Consider the following 24,566-nt stretch of genomic DNA (forward strand, 5'->3'; position numbering starts at 1 on the left):
AGTAGCGGTCATTGATTCTGATAAGTGTGTTATTCCAAGAATATATGACTAATTTAAACGTTGTTACCTGTACTCAAGAAAAATATCAACTTTAGTGGTGGAAAATAATTAGAGATTTAAGCTTCAGGTCGATGAAATCGGAAAATATACTATTTTCATTGAAAAGGATTATATTCGTGCTGCAAGATTAGCACATTTGAGAAATTTAAGTCGTTACAGAAATGAGGGGCTTCCTGTCACCAAACACGGACGCATCGTACATTCAGTGCTCGGACACAAAAGATATTTGAATTGGTCCCTAATTATTAGAATAATCAAAGCATGGAGGATGAGATGGACAGGGCATGTGGTGTACATGAGAAATGTGGATAAATATTAGTTGGAAAGGCTGAAGGGAACAGGCTAACCGGAAAACATATGGATAATAGTAAATGAGTATTAGGAAAATATTATTGTGGGTATGGACTGATTCATCTTGTTCGGGATAGACTCCTGGCATCCCCTGTAATTATTAAAAGCTCGAAAGTTTCAGCAAACTAATACATAAATTTGAGAGATATTATAAGGTTTGTAGTTTATATAATCACTGCTGTTTTTTGACGTATATACGTCTATATTTTAGGGTCAGTGTCATTCGGCAAAAATGTGTTACGAAAAAGGGAAACGAAAAAGTGTAACTTCGTTGTTATGTTACCTAGGAAACATTACATTACATTACATTCAGCTACCACAGAATCATCTTAAGCGTAACTAATTGAAGTTAAATAAGCATAGTCTTAATGAAACTTATCTCAATTGTAAAGCATGTATAAAGGAAATATTTAGAATAAAGCCAATATATAAACTTCCTTTCCGTATAGACGTGTTTACGTCAAATTCTCCTGAACCGTGGTTCCACTATCACTTTTTAATCTCCTTCAGTGCAGTGCTGCTGTTACTAATTACTTAATGTCATGGAAGCCTGCAGAATTCAGATTTCCACTTTTATCATTTGAACCTAAAACTAAGATTAATTTCTGTGATATAGGCCAGTGGTATTCAACCTTTTTTGTTCGTGTACCCCCAGATATAATTTCTCTTCAGCTTTGTACCCCCAAAGTTGTTGGTGTATAATTCAAGTTATACATTGTATATAATCTATATCTAAAATAAATTAAAATAATTTTGTGTAACTGAATTACTCCTTGTGTTCCTGCATTATCTGGACCAATAGTTGTTAATACCCACCACGGTCAAGGCCTGAAGGTAAAATAAAAATTACTGCGGAGCAATACATGCTAAAATGAAAATTATCAATAACTTAGAGATGATTAGCTTCCATGTTGTAGCTCCGTGTAATCTCGTGGCTACTGTCCTTATAGCTATATCTGTCAGACTACGCTGTGCTACTTATGTTACATTAATGACTTTGCTCCTTTGTCTTGTCTGATTTCACTAATTTAATTATATTCTATTTGCAAGTTTCCTGGTTTCTCATAGCAGTGAGTATAAACATGACAGTGTTCCGGGTGTAGTCTGGAAGAAATCTATAGACATTTTTAAGAGGCGCCTATTGCCGCCACTGTTACCCTGATGATAGAATCAGGAAGTACCTCTGAAACACTCGTCAATTTCTACCAGACTATATTGTGCAACATTCACAAGTCATGTCGTTACTCCACCCAAAATGCCCCTAGAAGGTCGTCTGAGCACCGAGTATTGAAAATACAGATCCAGTTGAATCACAACTGATTTCAGTGAAAACTAATATGGCTACACACTGAAATTTTAACACATAATTTGATAATCAATTGAGCATGAGCCAAGTTGTTACAGGCAGAGAGACAGGCGATGATGAAATTAACGCACGCTTCTCAATGTGCCAATAAAAGGTACTTGGACAGCTCTCTTGTTGGTTTACATGTGGGCTGTGTTCCTGGAAAGTCATCATTTGTATCCTAACATTAAGTGCATTATCACAGATGTACTACTCTATGAGAAATTAAGAAATATATAAAAAACATGAAATGTCTTACAATCAGAACATTGTAATATTAATTTAAAAAGAAATGTATTTATTTGTGTTAACTGATTACTGATGGCCATACTTAAACCTTCATATCTGATTAGGTCATTCAAGTGGCCTCTTCAGGATTCACAACCAAAATTCTATACATTACATATCCCACAGATCTCTTCCACCTCATAATCACAGTCCCAATTATATGAAGAAAACAAATTACGAAGTTTTCTCCAGCCTCTTTTTATGACCTCCCTCTCAGGTCCTAATATTCTCCTCAGCACCCCATATTTAAACGTTCAAAGTTTGTGCCCTGTGAACTGAAAGAAAATGTGAATCACACCATTTTCACCACGGCATGGTGAATCCTCAGGTTGTATATGGACTAGAAGGCCTCCACATATTGAGGGCAGCTGCAAATATATTGAACAAGGGGTCGCAATAAACCAAAAAAGGGTGGTCCTTCAACTTTGGGGTTGAATGGCTTGCTAAATTCCTCACCAAAAAAAGAGAGATATTACAAAATGTAACACAGGGACAATGTAAGTACATACTTGTTTCAATAAGTGAAACAACTGTACACAATACAGGACAGCCTCTCCCTCCAGAAGACCAAGTTGCTGGTACCTCTAAGGTGGCACAGTGTCTGTGCACCGCCGAGCCTCGTGTTGGGTGCAGCCAGGCACTACCCAGCAGCACAGTGGGTGTCACCCTGTATGGGAATGGGGCAACATTAGCAAGCCACCTACATCAAATACTGAAATTAACTAGTTCCTGTCCAGTGAACGAGCGTCAGCGCAGATTGTATTGTGGGTTGTGATGCTGTGCAGTCTTGTAAGTAGTTACAAGCATCCCAGAGAAATGTACTGCCTCTATCATCAGGGTCAAACAACTTACAAAGCCAGAAGAGCATAAATTTTTGACGTAAATACGTCTATATTTTAGGGTCAGTGTCATTCGGCAAAAATGTGTAATGAAAATGTGTTACGAGAAAGTGTAACTTCATTGTTGTTACCTAGGAAACGTCATCTGTTTATCAACATGTAAACAACAATGTTTACCTACATAGTTACATTACCTTACCTTACATTACATTACTTTACATTACATTCAGCTACCACAGACCCATCTTAAGCGTAACTAATTCAAGTTAAATAAGCAAAGTCTTAATCAAACTTTACTCAATTGTAAAGCATGTATAAAGGAAATATTTAGAACAAAGCGAATATATAAACTTCCTTTCCGTATAGACGTATTTACGTCAAATTCTCCGGAACCGTGGTTCCACTGACAACTTTTCACTGCCATGAAAACCACAAATTTCTTTTAATTTTATTATGTTCTATTGGAAGCACACAGGTTCCATATGAAGTAAATGGAATGTGTCTCTCACTTGACTTTCGAGATCACACACGTATCCTAGTCTGACAAGGCTGTGGAAACATTACAACTGGAGTGTATGAGATGGAAAGATGGGATATCAGGTTCTTGCAGTTATGAGTATGAAGATGGCTTCTCAATAACACTGTGTAGTTCAGTTTGAGGCACTAAGCTCCTGTGATACATTTATCACTGTTTGCTAAACTACATGGTTCAACATCTAACATGACAGCGATATTCAAATGTGAAGATATTTATAAACTGGAAACAATATGGAAGAAAGAGAATGTGGCCTATTTAAGGCACTATTCCAGCATGTCTAAAGGGACTTACAAATGCCATGAAAAGTTTATAACAAAACAAATGCCAACCCCACAACCTGAACGTCATGTGTGCCCAGAGCATTTGTGATTACAAATATTTAGGTCATGTTTGTATTGAAATTGTTGTCAGCTGTCACAAGGCACCGTGAACATAGCACGTGTAAGCCAGCATGACGGTGATGGATCGCGTCCTGTTCAACGCAGCTCGGCAGTGAAACAAAAGATCTAGCAACATAAAAAAGGTATTGTGGTGTACACACTGTGGTTCATTCTGCCGGACACATCACCTATAACACTTGGTTGTTGTATGAAATAACAGTTTCTACCAAGCAGTTGAACATCCAGAAGTTGATGTCAGGAATTCAGAAGAGGGAAAAATCATTATCACTCAAATTTACTATCTTTCATGGAACTTGAGGGTTCATTGTCATGGTAACAAGAGCCCCACCCCAGTATCCTGTCATAAGCCAGATTAAAGTTGAGATTTGAGATTCTTACAGCAGCGAATATGTCAATGTTGGTCTTCTGGGTACTAACACTGTGTGAACTTTCCACATGATGTAACAATCGAGTAGAACAGCTGCTTAAACAAACACCAAAATAAACAAATATATAAATGTTATCAGAAACATAAAGAATATAGTGTTATTGGGTTGTTATTCCCTTCTACTGTTACTCAAGATGTGTTTGCACAAAAATGGGGTTCTACAAGAGAATACTGTTTTTGGCACACTAACTCATTTTACAATGCCTGTGCTACCATAACAATAGAGTTAGTCTTACACATCATTTCATTACTTTTGGAAGTGACGCTGTATGTTTTGGAAAACAAAGCTATCAGCTACTGGGTAGACACATGCATTCACAACACAACAACGTATGTTGGCCATTGTGTGCTTTGGTGACAACAATTAAAAGAACTGCTGAGTGACACTTCAGATAATATATTCTACTAGTTCGTGTCCGGCTGGGACTCGAAGAAAATTGTTCCGGACCTCCCAAATATCCAACCCTCCCTCTTCAGCTGGCTGTTAGTCTTCAACATGTCTGGGAATAAATATTAACACAGAATACTAGTTTGTTGAGATTTTTCTAGACTTTCCCCATCCCTTGTGTTAAATGGTAGGGGCATGGGCTGTTGTATCCTGAGCTGGGATAGGTTGGCAGGGCGAGCGGATCCCTTGGGAGGCAGTTCGGGGTGACCGAAGTACTGCAAGCTGGAGGTTAACTTGAGAATTTATTGAAAATAAATGTGGTACAAGTTGTTGAGAAACCCAGGAATAGAGAGATGTTGATCTGCCTAAGTACAGGCAGAGCCGACTTCTAACAAGAGTCGAGTTGTTTCCAGAGTGGAGACGATCCAGACTCAAGTTCAGAGAGTGAATAAGGGTGGCCGATCGTCTTGGTTTTATACAAGTTTAGTGACGCTGACTTTCTAAATATGGTTACAATATAATAGTTTTTGTAAAGCTTGCTTCATCTCGGTACTCTGCCACTGCATATAGGACTTTGGCTTGTTTACAATAAGTCCCATCGCTAGTTGACCACGAGGGATGATTTGGAAATCAGTGGAAACATCCTGCTTTCCCTTACTGAAGATAACTTGTTTGTAGCTTATTTTGAAATAGCATTGGGAGAGTACCAATTACAAAATAGTTACAATTTGCAGCTTTGTACCTAAAGATATTGGATATACCAATTAATGCAGTTTCTATAATTAGCCCGTATACAACACCTCCCCTCTTATAGGAAGGCCAATTTACACTTTAATTGGGCTTAGAAATATGATCTGGGGGTTCTTAACCGCCGGGACCTCCGAAGTTCCGGGGTGCCTTCGCTCGTAGAGGTGTTTCCCACGTCTTGAAGTGGGATTGTTTCGGGGTTCACGGCTAAACTCTCGTTGCTGGTTTTGATATTAATGTTAACTATATTGCCTGTTCCACTGGATTCCGTGGATAAACATAGGCGATCTGTTGATGTCATTGCAATGCTACAATGAATTTTATCAGTTTGTATAATCCATACAAAACAAGTATTGTGAGAGCAATGTACACTAGTACGGAGTAGGTTTTATAATACTGGGCATGTTTATGTTTCCATTCTTGTTCCTTTGCAATTTTTTCTAATTCTGAAATCTTGAAACTAGCATACTTTAAATCTTCCATGTGTGTTACTACCTGTTTGAATTTAAAATCTAGATCAATGTTACTTAGGTTAAATGAAATACCTAACTGCTCAATGTAATCAAATTGAGATTGTATCTTAGACAATAAATCTCCTCCATATCTTGACGTATTTACTAGGATTTCATTTTTTGTTGATAATAAGGCCGTTTGACTATAGCCTTTACATCAGGCTTCAATTTTTAGTTTTCCAGTGCCTTTAAGCACAACGTCTATTGGTCTTCGTTTGGACATAGAATCGTGATACTGTCACTTGAAGGAATAAAATAAATCCATTCATTCCTTTTTTCTAACTGTGTCCAAATGGTATGTGTGATTTGTACTACTGTTGTATCACAAATTTTTGGAATGTTAATTCTTGGTTGTAATAGTTTTACTATGCATGATTCTTGCATATGGCTATTTAACAAAGGCTGACTTTGTTTGCATATCTATGTGCCTGGTTCTAGTGATTTACAGTGACTTAATTCATCTTTGGTTGTTGCAAAATAATATTGCCTGGTTTGATCTATGCATACGATCTGATTTTCAGTTTCAATGTATACAAATTTACTTTTGTCCATAGCAATGGGCAATGGTATTAATCAAAATATGGTAAAGGTACCTCTATTTACTAATGGTATGCTTATCACATATCCTAATATACCATCTTTTATATAACTATGAATATTGCATATTCTTAAAATTAGGTTGGTAGAATCGTTGCTTAAAGAAAATGGTGCCAATGTATCCTTAGGGAAAGATGGAAGACTTTTCCTTAAGGTTTCCAAAATAAGTGTTGGAGAAACTATATCTCTATCATCAAATCCAAATTTCTCTGCATGGCGTCTAAAGCATTGTTGACCCCAGCGATGTGTCCTTCGGTTGTCACCTTAACATTCAATACATTCAAGTGGGATTCAGTCTCTGAGATAACCTTCTCCATGTAGGATTTTAAACTAGTCAATCCTTCCTTTACTATTTTGTTGTTATATTCCATATCCGAAATAGTGTCATTAAAAGTTCCTAGTGATGCCTTTATTATAGATAATTGTTGTTTCATAAGGCTAGTCATATCCTCCGTGCTCTCCTCAAAATGTTTAATTTGTTCATTATAGTAATCAGCATCATCGGCGTCTAGTGTACCAAATAGAATTTTACTAATGTCTCCTATGAAATTTAAAGCTCCTCTGTGTACGCGGGTAGGCTTATTATTACTTCCAATTAATTCTTTTAGTACTTTTTCACTTCCTCGTACCTGCCTAAATCTATCTTTGGCTATAGTGTAGAAATGATGGCAATCTGTCGAATTTTGAATCTCAGTGGCATGGCACAATTTGTTCACGTAATTAATGTACTGGCCAAGTAAATCTGTTTCACTGTCCGTTTGTTTCAAATTTACATATACTACCGTTTTCCATTCGGTGTTATAAAAGGTAGCTTCTCCCAAGTGTTCATAGTACACTCCCGGAGATTCGTCATATCTATCGACTGAGTATCCCAGTTCATGGGTTGAAGACTTGGATTCTTGTAACCAAGGTAAACATGCTATCCATGCTCCGATTATCCAAAATTTTCCAGGTAGCATCTGTAAACAAATGAATTCTATGTTTTTTTGCTTTTCTCATATTTTTCTTTATCAAGAATTTATCTAACAAAATGGTTTCAACCGATTCAGATGCACCTTTTGGGTTCGCTTCCCTCTTTTAATGGCGGCATTTACTTTATCCAAACTAATAATCTCATATGGTCCTAACCATTGCGAACATAGTTTCCTTGACCTGCCTCTCCTTAAGGTTTCATCATAGAGGAGAACCCTGTCCCCTATCTCAAATGTAGATTCCTTTGCATCTCGATCATAATATTCTTTACTTTTTTTCTTAGCTTTTATTAGTCTTTCCCTAGCGATCTTATGGGCCGTCTGTAGTCTGCCCTTCAATTCAGCAAGGAAGTCATCATAATTATATTGTGGACTCGGGTCACCTTGAAATTCTGATGGCATGGTTGACTTGAAAACATACACAAGTTCAAAAAGTGCGTAACCCGTGGATGTGTGTGCGGAAGTGTTGTATACATAAACTGCATATGGCACTCAATTTGTCTGATCTTCCCTAATGTAGTGTCGGAGGTATTCCTTAAGTACCCTATGGCTGGGGGTTATTTAATTAAACTTTCTGCAAACAGGTTTGTTAGTGAAGAATAAATACTTAAAAACATAAGTTTGTTTCAAGGATTATGCAAATGAACGTTCTTACCAAAAGGGTTCTGCATAAGTAAAACACACGAGAAACACTGTATTACAAAATTAATAAGTTCAGCAACTTCGTGTTCTCATTTCAGAACAACATTTTTTTAATATGACAAATGAAGATGGTGAAACCAGATGTCACTAGGCTGCAGGCTAATGACCAGGATTGATGGATTTCTATCACCCTTAAAAATCTGTCGACCTCAGCCGAGTTTGAACCCGCAAATCTTGGGGCCCAGTGGTGAGCACGCTAACCACTAGTCCACCGAGGACAACACTATAAACATATGAACACAAAATGCTAAGGTAAACATGGGATTTCATAATTTATACACTTTGGTTTGTTAGTCCAAACTTTAACATACTAATGTATAAATGTAATATGAAATGTACATACTCATAATGAACCTCCATTATCAACTTCAGCATCTTGCCTTATGAAAGTTCACCATTGCATTCCTTGACTGGAAGAACAAAATAGCATTAATGTCATAAAGGAAAACTTAACTTTTCCAAACAGTGTGGAAGCTTGCAATGAATGTTTTTGCATTCACTGTTGCGGCTTCTGAAATATGACGTGGTATATTGAGAAGGTGATGGCCGCCAATGAGAAGATGTCACACGGACAAACATTTCAACATGTGATCTGACACCCGAAGCTCGGAATACACTTCACTTTCATGAAGCTTTGAGTTCGTATGAAGGGAAACACACACAAGAAAACTCCGCAGTGAATCAGGTTGGTCTTGAAGCCAAGGCTTTGTGCATCATGTGTTCATGGGAGCTGAGGTCCTTCAAGGACTGTTGATAATTAGCAGTAATTAAAGATACTTGTACATTAATGGTTGGTGGTCAGTAATAAATCATACTGGCTTCAAGACTGAAGATTTTCTGCATGATGAGCTGTTTCAGTTAACAGTATACAAACCATTGTCATAGTGAACATCTCAAGTTGTCCCTTGGTTGGTTTTCATAGACAATGGGAGGGCAGAGGTGCAGCTTCTAGTTGTCATATACATATGCAGACCCATAAACTATTCCAGATGTCTTGTCTACCTTCATGAAGGCAATGGATATGTTAGAAAATTATTTCGTAAATTTAATATACTTCCACTTGCAAGTGAATTTATACTCTGCTTGCTATCATTTGTGGTGGAAAACATGGATAAATTTAAAAGAAATACAGATGTACATAATTTAAATACAAGACGTAAACATGATCTATATGTGCCAAATGCTAACTTTACTAAATATCAGAAAGGAGTGTACTATACAGGTATCAAGTTGTTTAATAATCTTCCACGAACAATTAAAAGTCTTAAATTATGATATAAAGGTATTCAAGCCTGCATTGAAAGATTACCTCTTTACTCACTCCTTCTATTCTGTAGATGACTTCATCTCTGCTGAAAATGTTTAAGCTTTATATCCATAATCTACGTATATGTAAAGCAAGTTTTGTATTTATATTTAAAATTCTGAGGTTTATGTATATTAATTTGTAAAATTATTTTTCATACTTGTATTGCAGAATCTGAAATTTATGTACATTGATATGTGAAATACGTTCTTGTACTTGTGTTGAAAGTTGTGAAGTGTATGTATATTGTATGAAATGACATGTTCTATATCCTTTGGTTGAGTCCTAAGAAGGATCTATGGAATGTAAATAAACTCTACTCTACTCTACTAGATGCAGCAACAACTGTGTAATACAAGCCCAAAAGTCAGTACAACATTTAAATAATTTAAAATTGTAGAATATGTGTTGTAAATAATCTAAAATGTAAGTATCTGACTTTGTATTAATATATGTTCCAAACCTCTGCAATTTACAGTGAATAAATTAAAATCTTTCATTCATATGGTCCTAATTTGGAAAGAACACTTTCCAATAGGTTTATTTTTAATTAATCGCTTTCCCTTGTCAAAGAAATTTAAAATTCTTAAAATTATTCAACTCAAATCAAACACAAATTATATAAAAGTGAGAACATATTAATTTAAAAATTGGTATATCTGGAAAGTGTGTAGCTGTTGGTGAAATACTTTTTCCCTAGAACAAAAAAATAATATGATAGCTTATATTATACATATTATTTCCTGATTAAGTATTATATTTAGACTTGTAAAATTTGGTAAACTGAGAGATACTACATGTCTATAATTTGAGGTTATGTTATCAAAATATATGATAATTATGAAGGATGGAGAGCCCTTACGCTGTAGGACAGCAAAATACATAACCAGTTAGGCTATATACGTGTGGCCTAATAGTTCTGGAGCGTTCCTTCTGTTGGTTCTTATAGATTTTCAGTTCCTGACTAATATTTCTGATACTGACTTATAAATAGCCTTCAACATAAGGTGCCTCCAAATAAACATTTACAACATAAAAATCGTTGAAATAAACGTAACGGCCCTTGAATTATGAGTGAACATTTGCTAAATTACCTCGAAAGCTGTAAGACTTACGGTAAATGTGTATTCGGCAGTTTAGTATTTTTTTTATGTTAGTCTAAAGAAAGGACTAGAGGAATGTCCTAAATAGTAGCTAATTGTTGTTGTTTCTAAGGGTAATTGAAGTACTGAATACATAACAGCGAGACATAAACAAATTTTTCTTCACATGGGAGATCTGTTGCAATATCCCATGTATAGGTTAGCAAATTAAACATATTACAAGACAGAGGGTGACGGTCAGTGTGGTAGTGATTGGTTTATTTCCATGAAAGATATATTTATATTACTTCTGAACATGTTGAGTCTCAAATATTTAACATTCAAGACCAGCAAAGAATTCTAAACTGGAACATACTGCATGTAATTGTTAAAATTATCAACAAGAGAAAGCTACATTGTTGCGCTCTGAAACTGTTTCATAACAATATATTGTGTTTCCATGGATACACTTACAAAAAGACAAGATGAATCGACTGCAGGAAATAATTCACAGGACCACTGCATATATTCAAGAAAAAAGTAATTTTTGCGACCCACCGAATGTCGATGAGTTAACGCCAAACAAAGAAAGGCAGCGAAGCGAGGTAAGTAATAAACGAGCAGCCTTCGTCTATAACACATTCAGTACCGTTCTGCACCAAGCACAACCCGTTTCGACACAATATAAACAACAGTTAGGCGGGTATAATATCCGAATTCCGACCACGTTTCGAAGTAACAACACCGTACCACAACACTCAATTTCCTCACACGTTCCTTGCTTCGTGCATGCTTGGAGTAGACTTACAAAATGTAACGTCTCTCCATACAGGCTACTGCGCAAGTACCGCCCTCTATAAGTCTGCCTATTCTATGCTGGGACCTGAGGCAAACCTTGAGTAGGCACATATCAAGTCCCTACATAGATTAGGCAGAATATAAGCATAGGAGGCAATGTATGAGTACGAACGGAAGTTAACGTTTTTTAAAACAAGACTTCTTTATGAAATACTTACCTACGTCTCACTGACAAACGAAACTGGAGGTTACTGCAATGCAATTTACTTAGCTACTTTTCACTACTGTCACGATTAACGAAAATGCATTAACACACGCGGGCTTGTATAAATCCAGGTCATCAGAGTGCCTAAAAAATTTCATGATGGCGCCTAGAATTTTCTACATATTAGGTCTATTCTGGTGGTTTTGCACATCATAATGTACGATTTCATTATCGTGCCGATTCCATCAAGTACGTGGTGGTGGGGAAAAAATACACATACACACGGACGCACAGAAGATTGTAGTTGTAGGTAGTGCCTAAACTTACGCCTCAAACGTTGTTCTGTTTATTCTGTACTGATTAATATTTCTGTTGGAAACTGAGTGTTGAAAGAATATTGTAGTTTCAGATTTTACAAGTTAATTTATGAAGTGCAGTGTGTAGCCAACTATAAGTAACAAAATATATCATAACTTGTCAATTTTAAAGAAAAATTACTCATCTTACAAAAGTCTGTTGTTTCATAATTAGATAATTATTTATGTCTAGTTTTATTTTATATTTAATATTTTCCGTGCTCACATCCACTGTTTGTAAATGACGGTCATGTTCCATATGCAGTGGACTTTTTGGGGCGCAGGAAACTGATTTGGATACCGTGACATAATTACATATACAAATTTTAATAAGGATCTTCACGTTTTAATGATTAAACATAGTTAATAAATTTTGGATTACACGATATGCAAAAATATGTTTTAATTTATTTCAAAATGTGAATGTATTTAAAGTAAATGTCGTAATAATATATATGGATAATTATGAACATCAAATAGAAAATTTTTTGGTTGGGATAAATTTGTAAGAAGTTGTCGCTGCCAATCAATGCCACAAACCATCTCCCCCCCCCCCCCCAACAATATACAAAATGAGGTTGGTGTGCCGCCAGTGTAAAAAGATTGCCCAACACCGGACTAGTGGTTAGGGTGCTCGCCACTGGACCCAAGGTTCGCGGGTTCAAACCCGGTAGAGGTCGATAGATTTTTAAGGGATGATAAAAATCCATAGCACAATTTCCAAAAGGAGGGAAAGTAAAGCCAGTGGTCCCATGTCATAGATTTACGACATGTAAAAGAATCTTACGAGCATGACACGAGATGTTTCGTAAGCAAAATTCAGCGGCCATTTCTCATCCAAGTCTCTCCTGATTCGCTACTAGATGGCTCCAGCAGACAGAAATCAGGATTGAGTAGAAATTGTGCAGAGGCAGTGGGCTGGTCACTCACTGTTCAAATGCATCCTGCAAGACTAAATAGGACCAATCCTTGGAGTAGTTGATGATAATGATGATGATGAAGAGATAAGTCTTTCCTTTCCTTTGTTTAGTTTTTCTGTTGTTTGTCAGAGAGACGGGTTTCTGTGCCGTTCAGCATGAGATTTTTAATGCGAGAAATATTGCCGTTTGTTATTTGCTTCAAATGTGGTAATTTTCTGTTATTGACTACATTGTCTTATAGGTGGAACTTGATAAGTATATTCGAGATTTGCAAGAAGAATTAGCCAGGAAGGAAGAAAAACTGCAGCACTATGAAAAAGAACTGCTACGTGCAGAAAGGTTGGAAGATGAATTAACTGCAGTTAGACAAAAGACTATGGAGCAAGATGAAGTCATTAGGACAATGGAACGCAACCAAAAGAAATAGGAAATTAAATTAGACGAAACTGTACAGAAATATAATAACACGGAGTCGGAAATTGTTGCTTCGGTGACAGTTCCTGCAGAAAGGGGGGGAAATCGTAAAATTCGGTTACATGAAAAAGAGCTGAAGGGTGGTGTATGCCCCAGAGGACAAAGAAGGAAACCTGAAGCACAGGAAATATTAAAACAACTGAACGACACACAAAGAGAATATGTTGATCTGCAGTCACGTATGTCAAAGAAAAACCAAGAAATAGAACGAGTGAACGCTGAACTAAAAGCGATAACAGATGATTTAACGCGGTGTAGGGACAGGATCTTGCTTCAATATAATAATACTGAAGGAGACAAGCAGTCATTAAGTTTTACTACAGAGACTTTGCAACAAAATGGCATTTGTCACAGTGATCTGCATTTTGACACTACTAGCGACAAAGCAGTATCGACGAAATACACAATTATAAATGGCAAAAGACCTCCATTACCTAGGAATGGCATAAGGTAATTATTTCCTTTCTAAAGTCCTATAGTTCCTATGACAGCCACGGTGGTCTAGCGGTTAGAACGCTGGCCTTGTAATCCTGGGGTCTCGGGTTCGATTACCGGCGGTGCCCGAATTTATAACTTGTGTTGGGCAACGCCGTGGTCTAGGCAACACGGAGTTTTCCTCCGTGGCATCCCAACAATTACTCCATTCACACACAGAAGAAGGCAATGGCAAACCACTTCTGGATCATCTGCCAAGAACGTATATGAACAGGTCCCAGTCCGAGAAAAGGATGGAAGGATCCTGTTCATATGGACCTATCGTCAGACAGAACACTTTAAAAAAAAAAAATAGTTCCTATGTTTTGTGCATCTTGAGAGATGGTACAATTTACATTTATTTAATAAAATAAAGCAAGATAGGATGGATTGTTTCTGAAACGTGTTATACACGTATAATAATATAAAAATATTACATATATTAAGTCCTATTAATGTGTTCAGTAACTTGATAGCAGTTAGTTAACGTATGCCGATGTGAAGAAATGTTCTATTTCCATTACAAAATTTAAAGTTATGAAATATGTAGAAAGAAAACTAAGCTTGTTTTGACAGTTGACTTGCTATCTGCTTGTACTGAGAGAAATGACGTTCGAGTGGCCTTCAAAATGTTAGTTGGCTGTCATATTGTAATTACTGATGTGAACATTTCAATGCAACGTGGTTCGTGTTTAAAATTTGCAACACGACGATCTAAGTACTATATCGATGGCGATTAATCTTACGTAACTTTAATTTTTTTTACCATTGTTTGAGCTTTCAATTGTAATCTATGTCATAACTTCAAAGTCTGCTTCTCAAAGACCCATTTGAATATTATCCTTTTACATATGGCTCAGGTCCTTAAAATGATCTGTTACGAGATTTTCAAACCCAAACGTGTTTAGTCATTCTATTTAGCTACCTCTTTGCATAATATACGGCAAACCAATTTTATCGCTGGAATTATTACTTTAATGACGTAGGCTAAAAGTACAGATTCTAAAGCTTCTTGATGTGTTATTTTCTCCAGTTTTGTTACTGCATCTGTAATTTGACAATATTTTCCTTATCAGTATCATACACAGTGAGAAAAATCACTGAATATCATCAGGAATTTTGAATTATTCTTGTTGATTTACATACTCTATGCACACTCAGGCTTTGAGGTTTAATATTCGCCAACAACATTTCTGCTTCGAATCTTTCACAGTGATGATTCAAATGGACCACAAGGAACAGAATTTCAACTCAAGAAATTCAAAGCCAATCTTACTACAGAAGCGCCTTCTGCCGCTGGGAAAGTGAAATGCTATTCCCTCCCAGGTATGTGACCAACAATTTTATCGTTTCTTCTCATTTGCTATTAAAGAAACATGACGTTCAAATATTGTGGCATGAAAGGGTTATTTTGCTCCTAGTGCCAAGATAAATGGTCTCAATGGTACATGATGATGATGAGTAGGAGCTATTTTCTCTCCCCCCAAGCGCCTACATGGCGTATAGCAGGATGCATCATTATAGGAAGAAAGGTCGTAAATTAGAACTGAAAAGCGTTGTGAATTTGTCAATTTCAGGGTCTGCAGCCAGAGTTCCATGCAAAAGAAAGATGGCGAAAGGTTCAGAGGAATCTCTTATACCATTCAAAACTCGTCGTATTGATGAAAGGTCACAATGGTTGAGGACAACACAGAGGGTTAGTACTTCCACACAAAGACATCTTAACAGAAACAATATTTTAACAAAATCGACGTTTCAGGGAGCAGCTCCGTCCCCAACGCTTGCAAGTCTGACAGTCAGTCCTCTTTTGAGGCTCATTACCACATTTTACAGTCCGAGTTTTGATATTTATTAGTCTCTGCCCTCATCAGGCGTCCTGTCTGATGACTGGACGGGTCTGCCGTTTGTCAGAAGTCTTTGTCATTCTTGCATGATATTTACAGCCTTCCTTAGACACATTACACACACAGAAGTACTATTTTTGGACATGCAAACAGTACGCAGAATACCTCAGTCAGTCCAGGCATTGTACAACAGATTATGCTCTGTTTGAAATTAGACTACGTTATAACACTCACACCATCTAGTGTCGACGTTAGGAATGAGTAGGAGCTACACCCTCCTCTCCCCCCAAGCGCCTACATGGCGTACAGCGGGACAGCATTTTTACTTTCTTACTTTCATGCTATTACGGCAGACAACCTCCAAGGATTTCAAATGATGTGTACTAATTATGAAGCTACTCAAAAAGTTTTTTATCCTTCTCTTATAGGTCTTTAAGGTAAATTTATTTTCCAAAAACCTCAGTCCGTGATCTTTTATAATACAAAGAAATTCCATAGGCATGTAAAAGTATAGGCAAAATGAAGCCAATAAAATAGCGTAGTAGACAAATAAACAGGCGATGTAATTGGTCCAACGTTAGCGCACCTATCCAATAAGAACGCGACTTTGATACTGACACGTTGGCTTGTCACCTTCAAGGTGAGCAACTTCTCCGACGCGTCTGTGTGGCGTGCAGTGTCGAATTCCTCTCCGGCGTGGATAAATTTATATCAAGTTTAAACAATTAGGCAGGGTGAGCGGCTATAGGCTGAAGAACACTGTGGAAACGTACTGTTTTTTTTTATAATAAAACAAGAAAATGTTTCATCTGTTTTTCATTACATGATATATAACCAATCTCCAAATGATTTGTAGGCGAAACCACAGTGGTACTTTCGCAAGAAAACCCCGAAAGGGGTCACGACGGTCAAGCCTGACCATTGAGATAAAAAAAAGCGTTGTCTTTTGTAATGAATAGTTACATTTACAAAATTGTATACATCATTGTTGAGCAGAAGAACTTAACAATTTTCTGTCAGATAATGCACGTCACGATGATAACATGCAAGATAATATCACGAAAGTATTTATTTATCTATCGCGCAAAACGTTTCAGTAAGTGAGAATGATATAAAGTGGCTAATATTTTGGACACCTTTGTATTTCAAGCTTCGCACCTCAAGAAATTCAAGTTACGTAATTTATTGCATCTTAATTGCGTATTTTAATTTACCTTTCTGTGAAAACTTTCACGTGAATTCTCTAAAGTTATGAAAACCATCAAAGACAAAAAGAAATTTGTTTGGAAATTCTCCTACAGATTAAGAAGGGGGAGGATAATATTAAGATGTCTATGAAGGAAGTGGAATGAGTGTATGATCTACGTTTTTAATCTAAGGAATATCTGATACACTCTGTATAATGTTACAAGCGTTTCATTTATAATGCATTTGCAGGGTAAGCGTGATTATGAGAAACTAAAGATTCAGCTGGAAGCCAAAAATAATGAACCGATAACTGCACTGACAGTCGCTTGTGCGAGTCGACAAGAGTTTGCGCGATATCGCAAGCAGGCTGAGAGTCAGCTGTCGGAGTGGCAGGGAAGCGTAAAGGAAAGTGAGCAGTCCCACGCAGAGCTCACGGAGAAATTCACTAGGCTTGAACGAGACTATGCTGCCATGACAGACCAGTTTGATCGGGAAGAACTTGCGTTATCAAAGGCTGTAAAACAGGAAGCTGCTGCTAAGAGCCAACTGGCTGAGATGAAGGTAATTGAAGTTGGGGCTAAGATTCAAGCATTTTTAGCATAATCAACTGCTAAATTATATCTTAAGAATTTCAATAGAAAGGAAAGATAGTTTATGAAGGACAAAGTTAGAGCAAACTCTGTCACAGGATCTATATCTTGATATTTTGTAACAATAAGCGGGTTTTCTGTGTTGTATGTTAAGAAAACATTGGTATCTTGTATTATTTTCTGTCATTCAATTATTACAATTCAAGAAATATTTTTATGTTTAATATTTGGTTTAAATATGACCATTTATTGTGACTTACTGTTGTTTTTTGTATGTTAAAATGAAGAAACGTTTGGCAGAACAAGAGAAAACAATTCAAAGAAAGGATAAACAGCTGCAGCAATATGAAAAAGAGTTATTATGTACTAAACAACGGAGGTCGACATTACTGGAGGTATAAAGGTGCTAGAAGAGTATTACGATCAAAGATTGAGAAATGAGAAGCAGTAGAAAGTATTCTGATCTCAAAACAATCATCTGGGCAATGATGGAGGCAGCAAGGATTTCTGAAACGTTGGCAAAACTTCTACCAGACTACACGGTGCAACAACTCAGAAGACAGCCATCTTCAACATATTTTGGAAAGTTCAATTCTCATTACAAAATTTGAAGCTGTAATGTATGTATGATATTTTGATAAAAATGCTGTTTTATGTTGACATTGATGGCTGTTTGTCCATTCTGGTTAAATCACTTGTATACTTAAAAAAAATTATGATTCAGTTAAGTCGGGTAACTGGCTGGTCAATTGAAATGTGATTTTAGAGCCTTCTGCATATACAGAATGTCCCAGGAGGAAAGATCAATATTCTGGGAGGTCATAGTATCAGTCATTCTAAGCAAAAATTGTTGATAAGAAAGAGATATTACGTACTGTTTCTAATACCGGTATTTATTGTTCAAGTGACAAAGTTGGTGCAGTTTACCTAGTACAATACATTTTTGAAAATTCCACCGTCAACTTCAATGAACTTTGCAACTCATGTGAGGACATGACGTGTTGCTAGTCTGAGTGTGTCTTGACGTTCGTTTATGAGGGCGATAACATCCAATAGCGAAGGGCAATATTGAGCGCCAAATCCAAACTACTGTACAATGAAATAGCCCTGTCTCGGAAACCGTTAGGAATAGGACACATGTACACTTTTTTGCTTAGAATGACCGATAATATGACCTCCCAGAATATTGACCTTTCCTCCTGGGACACCTGTATATCAGTTGTCAAGTTGGCCTCTCTCATCAGAAGAAAAATGCCTCATCATAATTGGTACCTTTCACAAGAGAAGTACATTGCAATAAATTCCAAAATTCTATGCTGAAACTATGTATATGCATCATAAAAACCTTTTGTTTGCCATATTTGCATTACTGATGTGAAAATGTTCATGCAACATGTTTTCGCGTTCAGTTTTCAACCTGACAATTAAAATACTGTCAGTGACCCAGAGTACTCTTTATTTTCATTTGATACCATCATTTAAACTTTTTTTCAAACCAAAAAATGTTTTATGGTTCCATTTTCCTCTTTGTATGATATAAGCCACATTAATTTTATCATTGATTTTATTACCATAATATAATTTGAAGAACACTTATTTTTATATTAAGAATTTTAATGGTTCTTGCTGTGTAATTTATGTAAATATATTACGTTTCATTCCAAGAATTTCAGTAATTAACACAAATACTTGAAAAAAGTTTTATTTTATGAAATTTACGTACTGAAAATTGTATGTCGTTTTAAGATGATAATGTATAAGAAAAAGAAAGAAATTTTACTGCTTTCAAAACAACAGTATAGATGTCTGTTTGGTTTTTTTCTTTTCTGATGATAAGTTATAATATGGCTGTAGAACTGTCTCAATTCCTCCCTAAAAAGTTGAGCTCCGCTCGCAGTTGGGGTTGTTCTACAGATCTCACATCCCTTATTATTAAGAGAAACAGCCTCTTGCATTGATTTCACTGTTGGTGTCCTAACTGGCATTGCAGAGTCAGCTTCACTTTCCTCTGTTGATGGTACTAAATTGAAGGCACAACACACATCTCATCGCATTTCATATTCTGTTTTTTGTTTAGTTATTTAAATTTTAAGCCGTAGTTTATCATTTAATATTATAGTTTTATTATAATATCGGGACCATCTGTGTCTAGGAAGTCGGGCACAGTTATGACTCGTCACCCCCCCCCCCCCCCCCGCAATCGTGATCTATGAGGGGCGCAAAAGTGAAGCGGCGTAAACCGAGTCCTGCCTCTGGCTGAGTGTGTGTGTGTGTGTCTATAATACCTTCTGAGCTTAATAAGGAAGAAAACAGTTGGCAGCCACGACCTGAAGAGTGAAAAATGCAAACGTGACCAAACTGAGGTCAGGTAGTTTTACAGTTTGGTAACATGTCTACTGAGCAGTATCTCTGGCAAGGACAGCCAAAAAACTATAATCTTTGGGCAGTACATTTGAAGCACGCATTACTGTGAGTGGGAAGGGTAGGTTGTTTTATTATAATGGTTGAAAATGGAATTAAAGATTGAATTTTGGCTGTCAGTATAAATATCATTTGTCAGTGGGCTGGTTACTCACTACTCACAAATGCACACTTCAAAGACCGAGTTTGGTCTCTGTGCACAGTTTTTATGGTATTTTTCTATGGTGTTCAAATGTATGCCCTTCTTAAGTACTGGCAACCATATCATCTATGGGGCTGTGGGAATGTCCTGTGTTTAACATGTGATGTACATATCAACCAATATCCAATCTCTAATTCCATTTACAACCATTATAATGAACCCCTTCCCCTCCATGCCTCCACAAGCTCATCTTTCCTCTCTCCCTTCTCCCCTCCCAACACATCAAAGAACTGGAATAAATAACCACACACGTGGAAGGATATCTTTCTAAATGGCTGATGTGTGCGGACACAAGACAACAGAGAAGATTTTGTCGTCTTTATGGATATTAAATACTTAAAACATGGTGCATGAGCTATTGTTAGTTCAGTTATCAAAAAAAGACAGGAACTGTTGTAAAGATTCCCAGAAACAGTTCTTCCATTTATTATGAAGAGTTTGTCTAGGAGATTATCCTTCAATACATTTAAGAGATTATGTGCAAATGAAAATGGTAAAATAAACAGCTCGTAATTGAAAAGGTGACCTATTTTGTCCCGTCGATCACTGACAGTCGTAATGACAAACTGACATGATGCAGTTCATAAACAATTTAAATTAAAATATTCTTTTATAGCAGCTTCATCAATTCATAATAAATTGGCTGTTTCCAGCTCCTAACCATCATGTATTTGCAACTACTAGCACAGTTCTACATGGTCTCACCATTTCGATTCAAAACTCGTTTGTCCCCTCAGATTTCACCATACAATAAGACATCTTGCCTGTTCTGACAAGGTTTTTCCTCTGGCATTCATGAGCATAAATACATCAGTTAACACAACCTCACAGCATTCAAAAGTTCAGCCCATCTACAAAACATACATGAACTTGGTAGCAGATAGTGGGAAATTCATTCTTGGTTCCAAAATACATTTTGCTTTATGGAATATCTACACCAGTCCATTTCATTTTCCTTCATATCACCACTTAAAATAACTTCATTCTTAACTTTAGTGAAGCGGATGCATTTGTAAATTATTAGTTTTCCCTTTGTGTTCTCTTAGCATCCTTCAATAATCTTATTTCTTCCTGAAGTTTGAAAATGTATTGTTCTTGCTCTTTAATTTTGATTTTCAGTATATCATTTTCTTTTTGCAGTTCTTCAAATGAAATGGGACAAGATCTGCAACCAAACACGAGAATTTAAGAGCACAGTAATAATGATAATAATGACAATTTAAATAACTATGTACCAAAATCTACAATATAAAAACACTGGAGAGATATTTTAAATATCAGCAGCATCATTTAACTGTCCATGTAGTCTGAAAAAGGAAATGAAAAAAAAAAACATTAAGGTTTGGGCTGTATAAAACAAATGGAACTTCTCGATTAGCTGAGCCGCAAAAACACATACTTGAATGTCCAAACACTTTACTCACCAATATTAATAACTACGTCAATACACATGTTTAAATTCTACAAGAATCATAATTCGTGTTGCAGTATGCCCTGTTTTATCTGCTGGTTTGATACAGAAATGAAAGGAGGGCACAAAATCATAAAAGTGCATAATGCAGCTAAATTATAGTGTATACTAGTAAATAAACATGGTCTGTGGAAATTAAACATAACAAGTTGGATTTGAGGTTATCATGGTGATGAATCCAAAGATGGATGTCTTCTGGGATGTAGCACCATGTAATCTGGAAGTAGTTTACCAACGCTTCAGAGATCCAAGCAATAATCATGATGATGGAAGCAGCAAGGACCTGTGAAACTATGGTAAACTTCTACCAGACAACACAACAACACTCATCTTCATATTCGCCACCCTGAGAACCTAAAATCCTATAATGTGAACTACGTTCATGAACATGATATATTTTACGGATTTTTGTAAATTTTACTTCTCAACAATAAAACTTACGCTGTTGAATTGTCCCTTGCTAATATTTTTCTTGATCTAACTTCAAATCTGTTACTCCGTACTGTATTATTAAATTTTCTTTTTTTGCCAGTGGATAATGTATGCGGTAAATTTAATGTTGGAACTGCATCAGAAGTCAAATCTCTCTCATTCTTTGGTTTCAAACCAAGAAGACGGTTCTTCATAGACTGCTGTATAAATTTGTCTTCAAAATGTATTGAGCATATTTTACCTGTAAGGTTTAGATATAGGAGTATCACTGCAACTAATAATAGAATTCATGAATGCAGTATCTGACCTACATCGAATTTATTATTTACCAGTTTTTAGATTGAATCCATCTTTCCTTCCACACGCAACGATCCATTTATTTTGTACATCGCTTTCTTTTGGGAACGAATAAAACTTCACACCTTGCGTGTTACTGTTCCTGTTTTTACATCCGAAAACACTACAAATTGGCATTTTTGGTTATATACATTTAAAGCACTCACTACACCAACATTTCAAAACACTACTATTCCACTGACATTACATTTGTTTGTAATTGCAACGAACGTAAATGAACATGCAGGAGACAACATACATGACCGTGGTGGGATGAATGGAAAGTTTCCGCCATGATCAAGTGTGAATATCCATGGATTATCCAAGTAAAATACCAGGGTTGCAACCCTGCGGGTTACCAACTACATACTCCCTCCGAACGTTAGTACGCAGGAGACAGCAAGAGACCTAAATTAAATATGTTGGAGAACCTCAATTTAATAAATACTTGCGAAGACAGCTGAAAAAATGAACTTTTACGAACTTCAACAAATATTTACCAAACATTAAGTCCAAGACAACCCACGGGATTAGTTGCTTTATGTAATTTTATCACAATAGGCCACTTTACACAAAAACCTGCAATCGTTTCAATTGAAAATCGAAATTATGAAAACGATAAATTATTTTTCCCGACGGCTACACCGACGATGGCTCTGTGATAGGGCTTATGTCGTGATTTGAACTGTTTTTATGATATTTGCCAGTTGCAAAATAAAACGCGAACATGATGTCCGGAACTAGTATAGGAAATGTTACCTGTTGACGAAATATCAGATGAAGTACTCGTAGACTGAAACTACACGGAGTTACGTTGAGATGTAGGGCTATGGCCTAACATTATCAAAATAGATGCGCTTGAGACTGGATGAACAACCACAGATGATACCCACAGATGATACCAATATATCGACAGAGGACTCGACTATATTAGAAATACAGGTTTAGGAAGGCATTTCTCCCTGCAACATGGAAAAACGCGATATCTTTCTGAATGTGCGAATGAAGACTTACTAATGGAGACAAGCCATTAAGTCTGAGACTTTTGTTTCACTAACAACTGGAAAGGTTATTGTTCTGTGTACAACCTGTTTTGCCAATGTGACACTCTTCACACATCCCTGACATCTCTGAATGCAAAAAGACCGAAGAGGAAATAACCATGCAAATAGTTCTCAGCACATGCAATCAGTGGTTCAGCGACTAATAACAGCAAAGAAGGAACAGTCTGTTAATAGGCATATGACCAAACAATATGAGAATCAATTAAAATTACCATCAAAATGTTCTTGTAAAGAGTAGAAGGTAATTTTTTTTTTTTGGAGAAATGAGGGGAGGACTTTTTGGATCTACAACTGTAAAGTTTCTAGGCAAATGAAGTTATGTCCCAGTTTGAACCATTCCTTAAAGGGCACTTATGAGAACCTCAACTTGTACTTGCTAAGAAATATTTGCAATAAGAAAGTTCCAGTAGCATATGAGACCAGATGGAATTTTCAATCTGGCTCCAGATAAAAAATTGACCAACTCAGATGATGGTGGCTGAGTTCTGCATGCTTCTGTGCACCTTCTGTCATATGCCCTCATGACCCAATCAGCTTCAAAGAGCTGGTGTATAAAGGATTCAGTTGTTTGAAGCATGAAGCAGACACCATCTGTGCCACCTATCTTCCTTCATGTCAGTCAGTTTCATGCAAACTCCTGAAAGGTTCCCACAGAACTCAATATGAAGTCTATTAGAATGCCAAGAGAGATCATTAGTTTTCAGATGTTACAGGATAAGAAATTCATGTCTGACTAACAGTTTTCAACACTCAATGTCATGTCAACAACCTGTACATTTTTCTGCAGGCAAGAAATTCAACTGGTATTAGCAAATCAGAAGCATTAGAGAAGGTTGTAAGATACGAAGTTTTCATACCAACGCAATGCAATGAATTATTCTCAGGCAATCAGCCATTTAAGTACAGAGTTAGAATCAAATATTTTAGAGAGTGTTTTTCCATCATCAGACGAAACTGAAGACAGAGACCAGAAGCGTTGAAAAGTGGAAATAGAAACAAATTGTTTCTAGACTGTATTACAGTTTAGTAGAATTACTATCGGTGTTAACAAACTGTTACAAAAGGAAAATGAGAAACTGTACTTTGTGTATCGTAACTGAATTACATAGATGCGTAATACACCATGCTCAATACATTTTAACAACTTACTTTAGTGTAGATTTACACAATTTAATTTATATTATAATGCTGTTCTAATCATAAGAAGTTTATTAAGATTATGTTACTTTTCTTAACT

At 36.5% G+C, this 24,566-nt stretch overlaps 2 protein-coding genes across 2 annotated transcripts; one reads left to right on the forward strand and one right to left on the reverse strand.

Moving 5' to 3' along the window:
• Window positions 1–4,920: 4,920 nt before the first annotated feature.
• LOC110832343 (uncharacterized) lies at window positions 4,921–13,081 on the reverse strand. The gene is made up of 5 exons (XM_087350705.1): window positions 11,571–13,081; window positions 8,510–8,576; window positions 6,674–8,389; window positions 6,532–6,545; window positions 4,921–6,471 (listed from the first exon to the last, which is right to left on the reverse strand). The coding sequence occupies exons 3-5, from the start codon at window positions 7,450–7,452 to the stop codon at window positions 6,317–6,319; spliced, it is 948 nt and encodes a 315-aa protein (XP_087206831.1). The 5' UTR covers window positions 7,453–8,389; window positions 8,510–8,576; window positions 11,571–13,081; the 3' UTR covers window positions 4,921–6,316.
• Window positions 13,082–13,488: 407 nt separating this feature from the next.
• LOC110832341 (uncharacterized) lies at window positions 13,489–19,197 on the forward strand. The gene is made up of 5 exons (XM_022069256.2): window positions 13,489–13,757; window positions 14,995–15,107; window positions 15,359–15,477; window positions 17,063–17,374; window positions 17,691–19,197. The coding sequence occupies exons 1-5, from the start codon at window positions 13,489–13,491 to the stop codon at window positions 17,802–17,804; spliced, it is 927 nt and encodes a 308-aa protein (XP_021924948.2). The 3' UTR covers window positions 17,805–19,197.
• The last annotated feature ends 5,369 nt before the right edge of the window (window positions 19,198–24,566 follow it).

This window comes from Zootermopsis nevadensis, unplaced genomic scaffold (genome assembly GCF_977971745.1).
Source record: "Zootermopsis nevadensis isolate Lab colony 2312 unplaced genomic scaffold, Znev_1.0 Znev_ptg000017l, whole genome shotgun sequence".
Lineage (NCBI taxonomy): Eukaryota > Metazoa > Arthropoda > Insecta > Blattodea > Termopsidae > Zootermopsis > Zootermopsis nevadensis.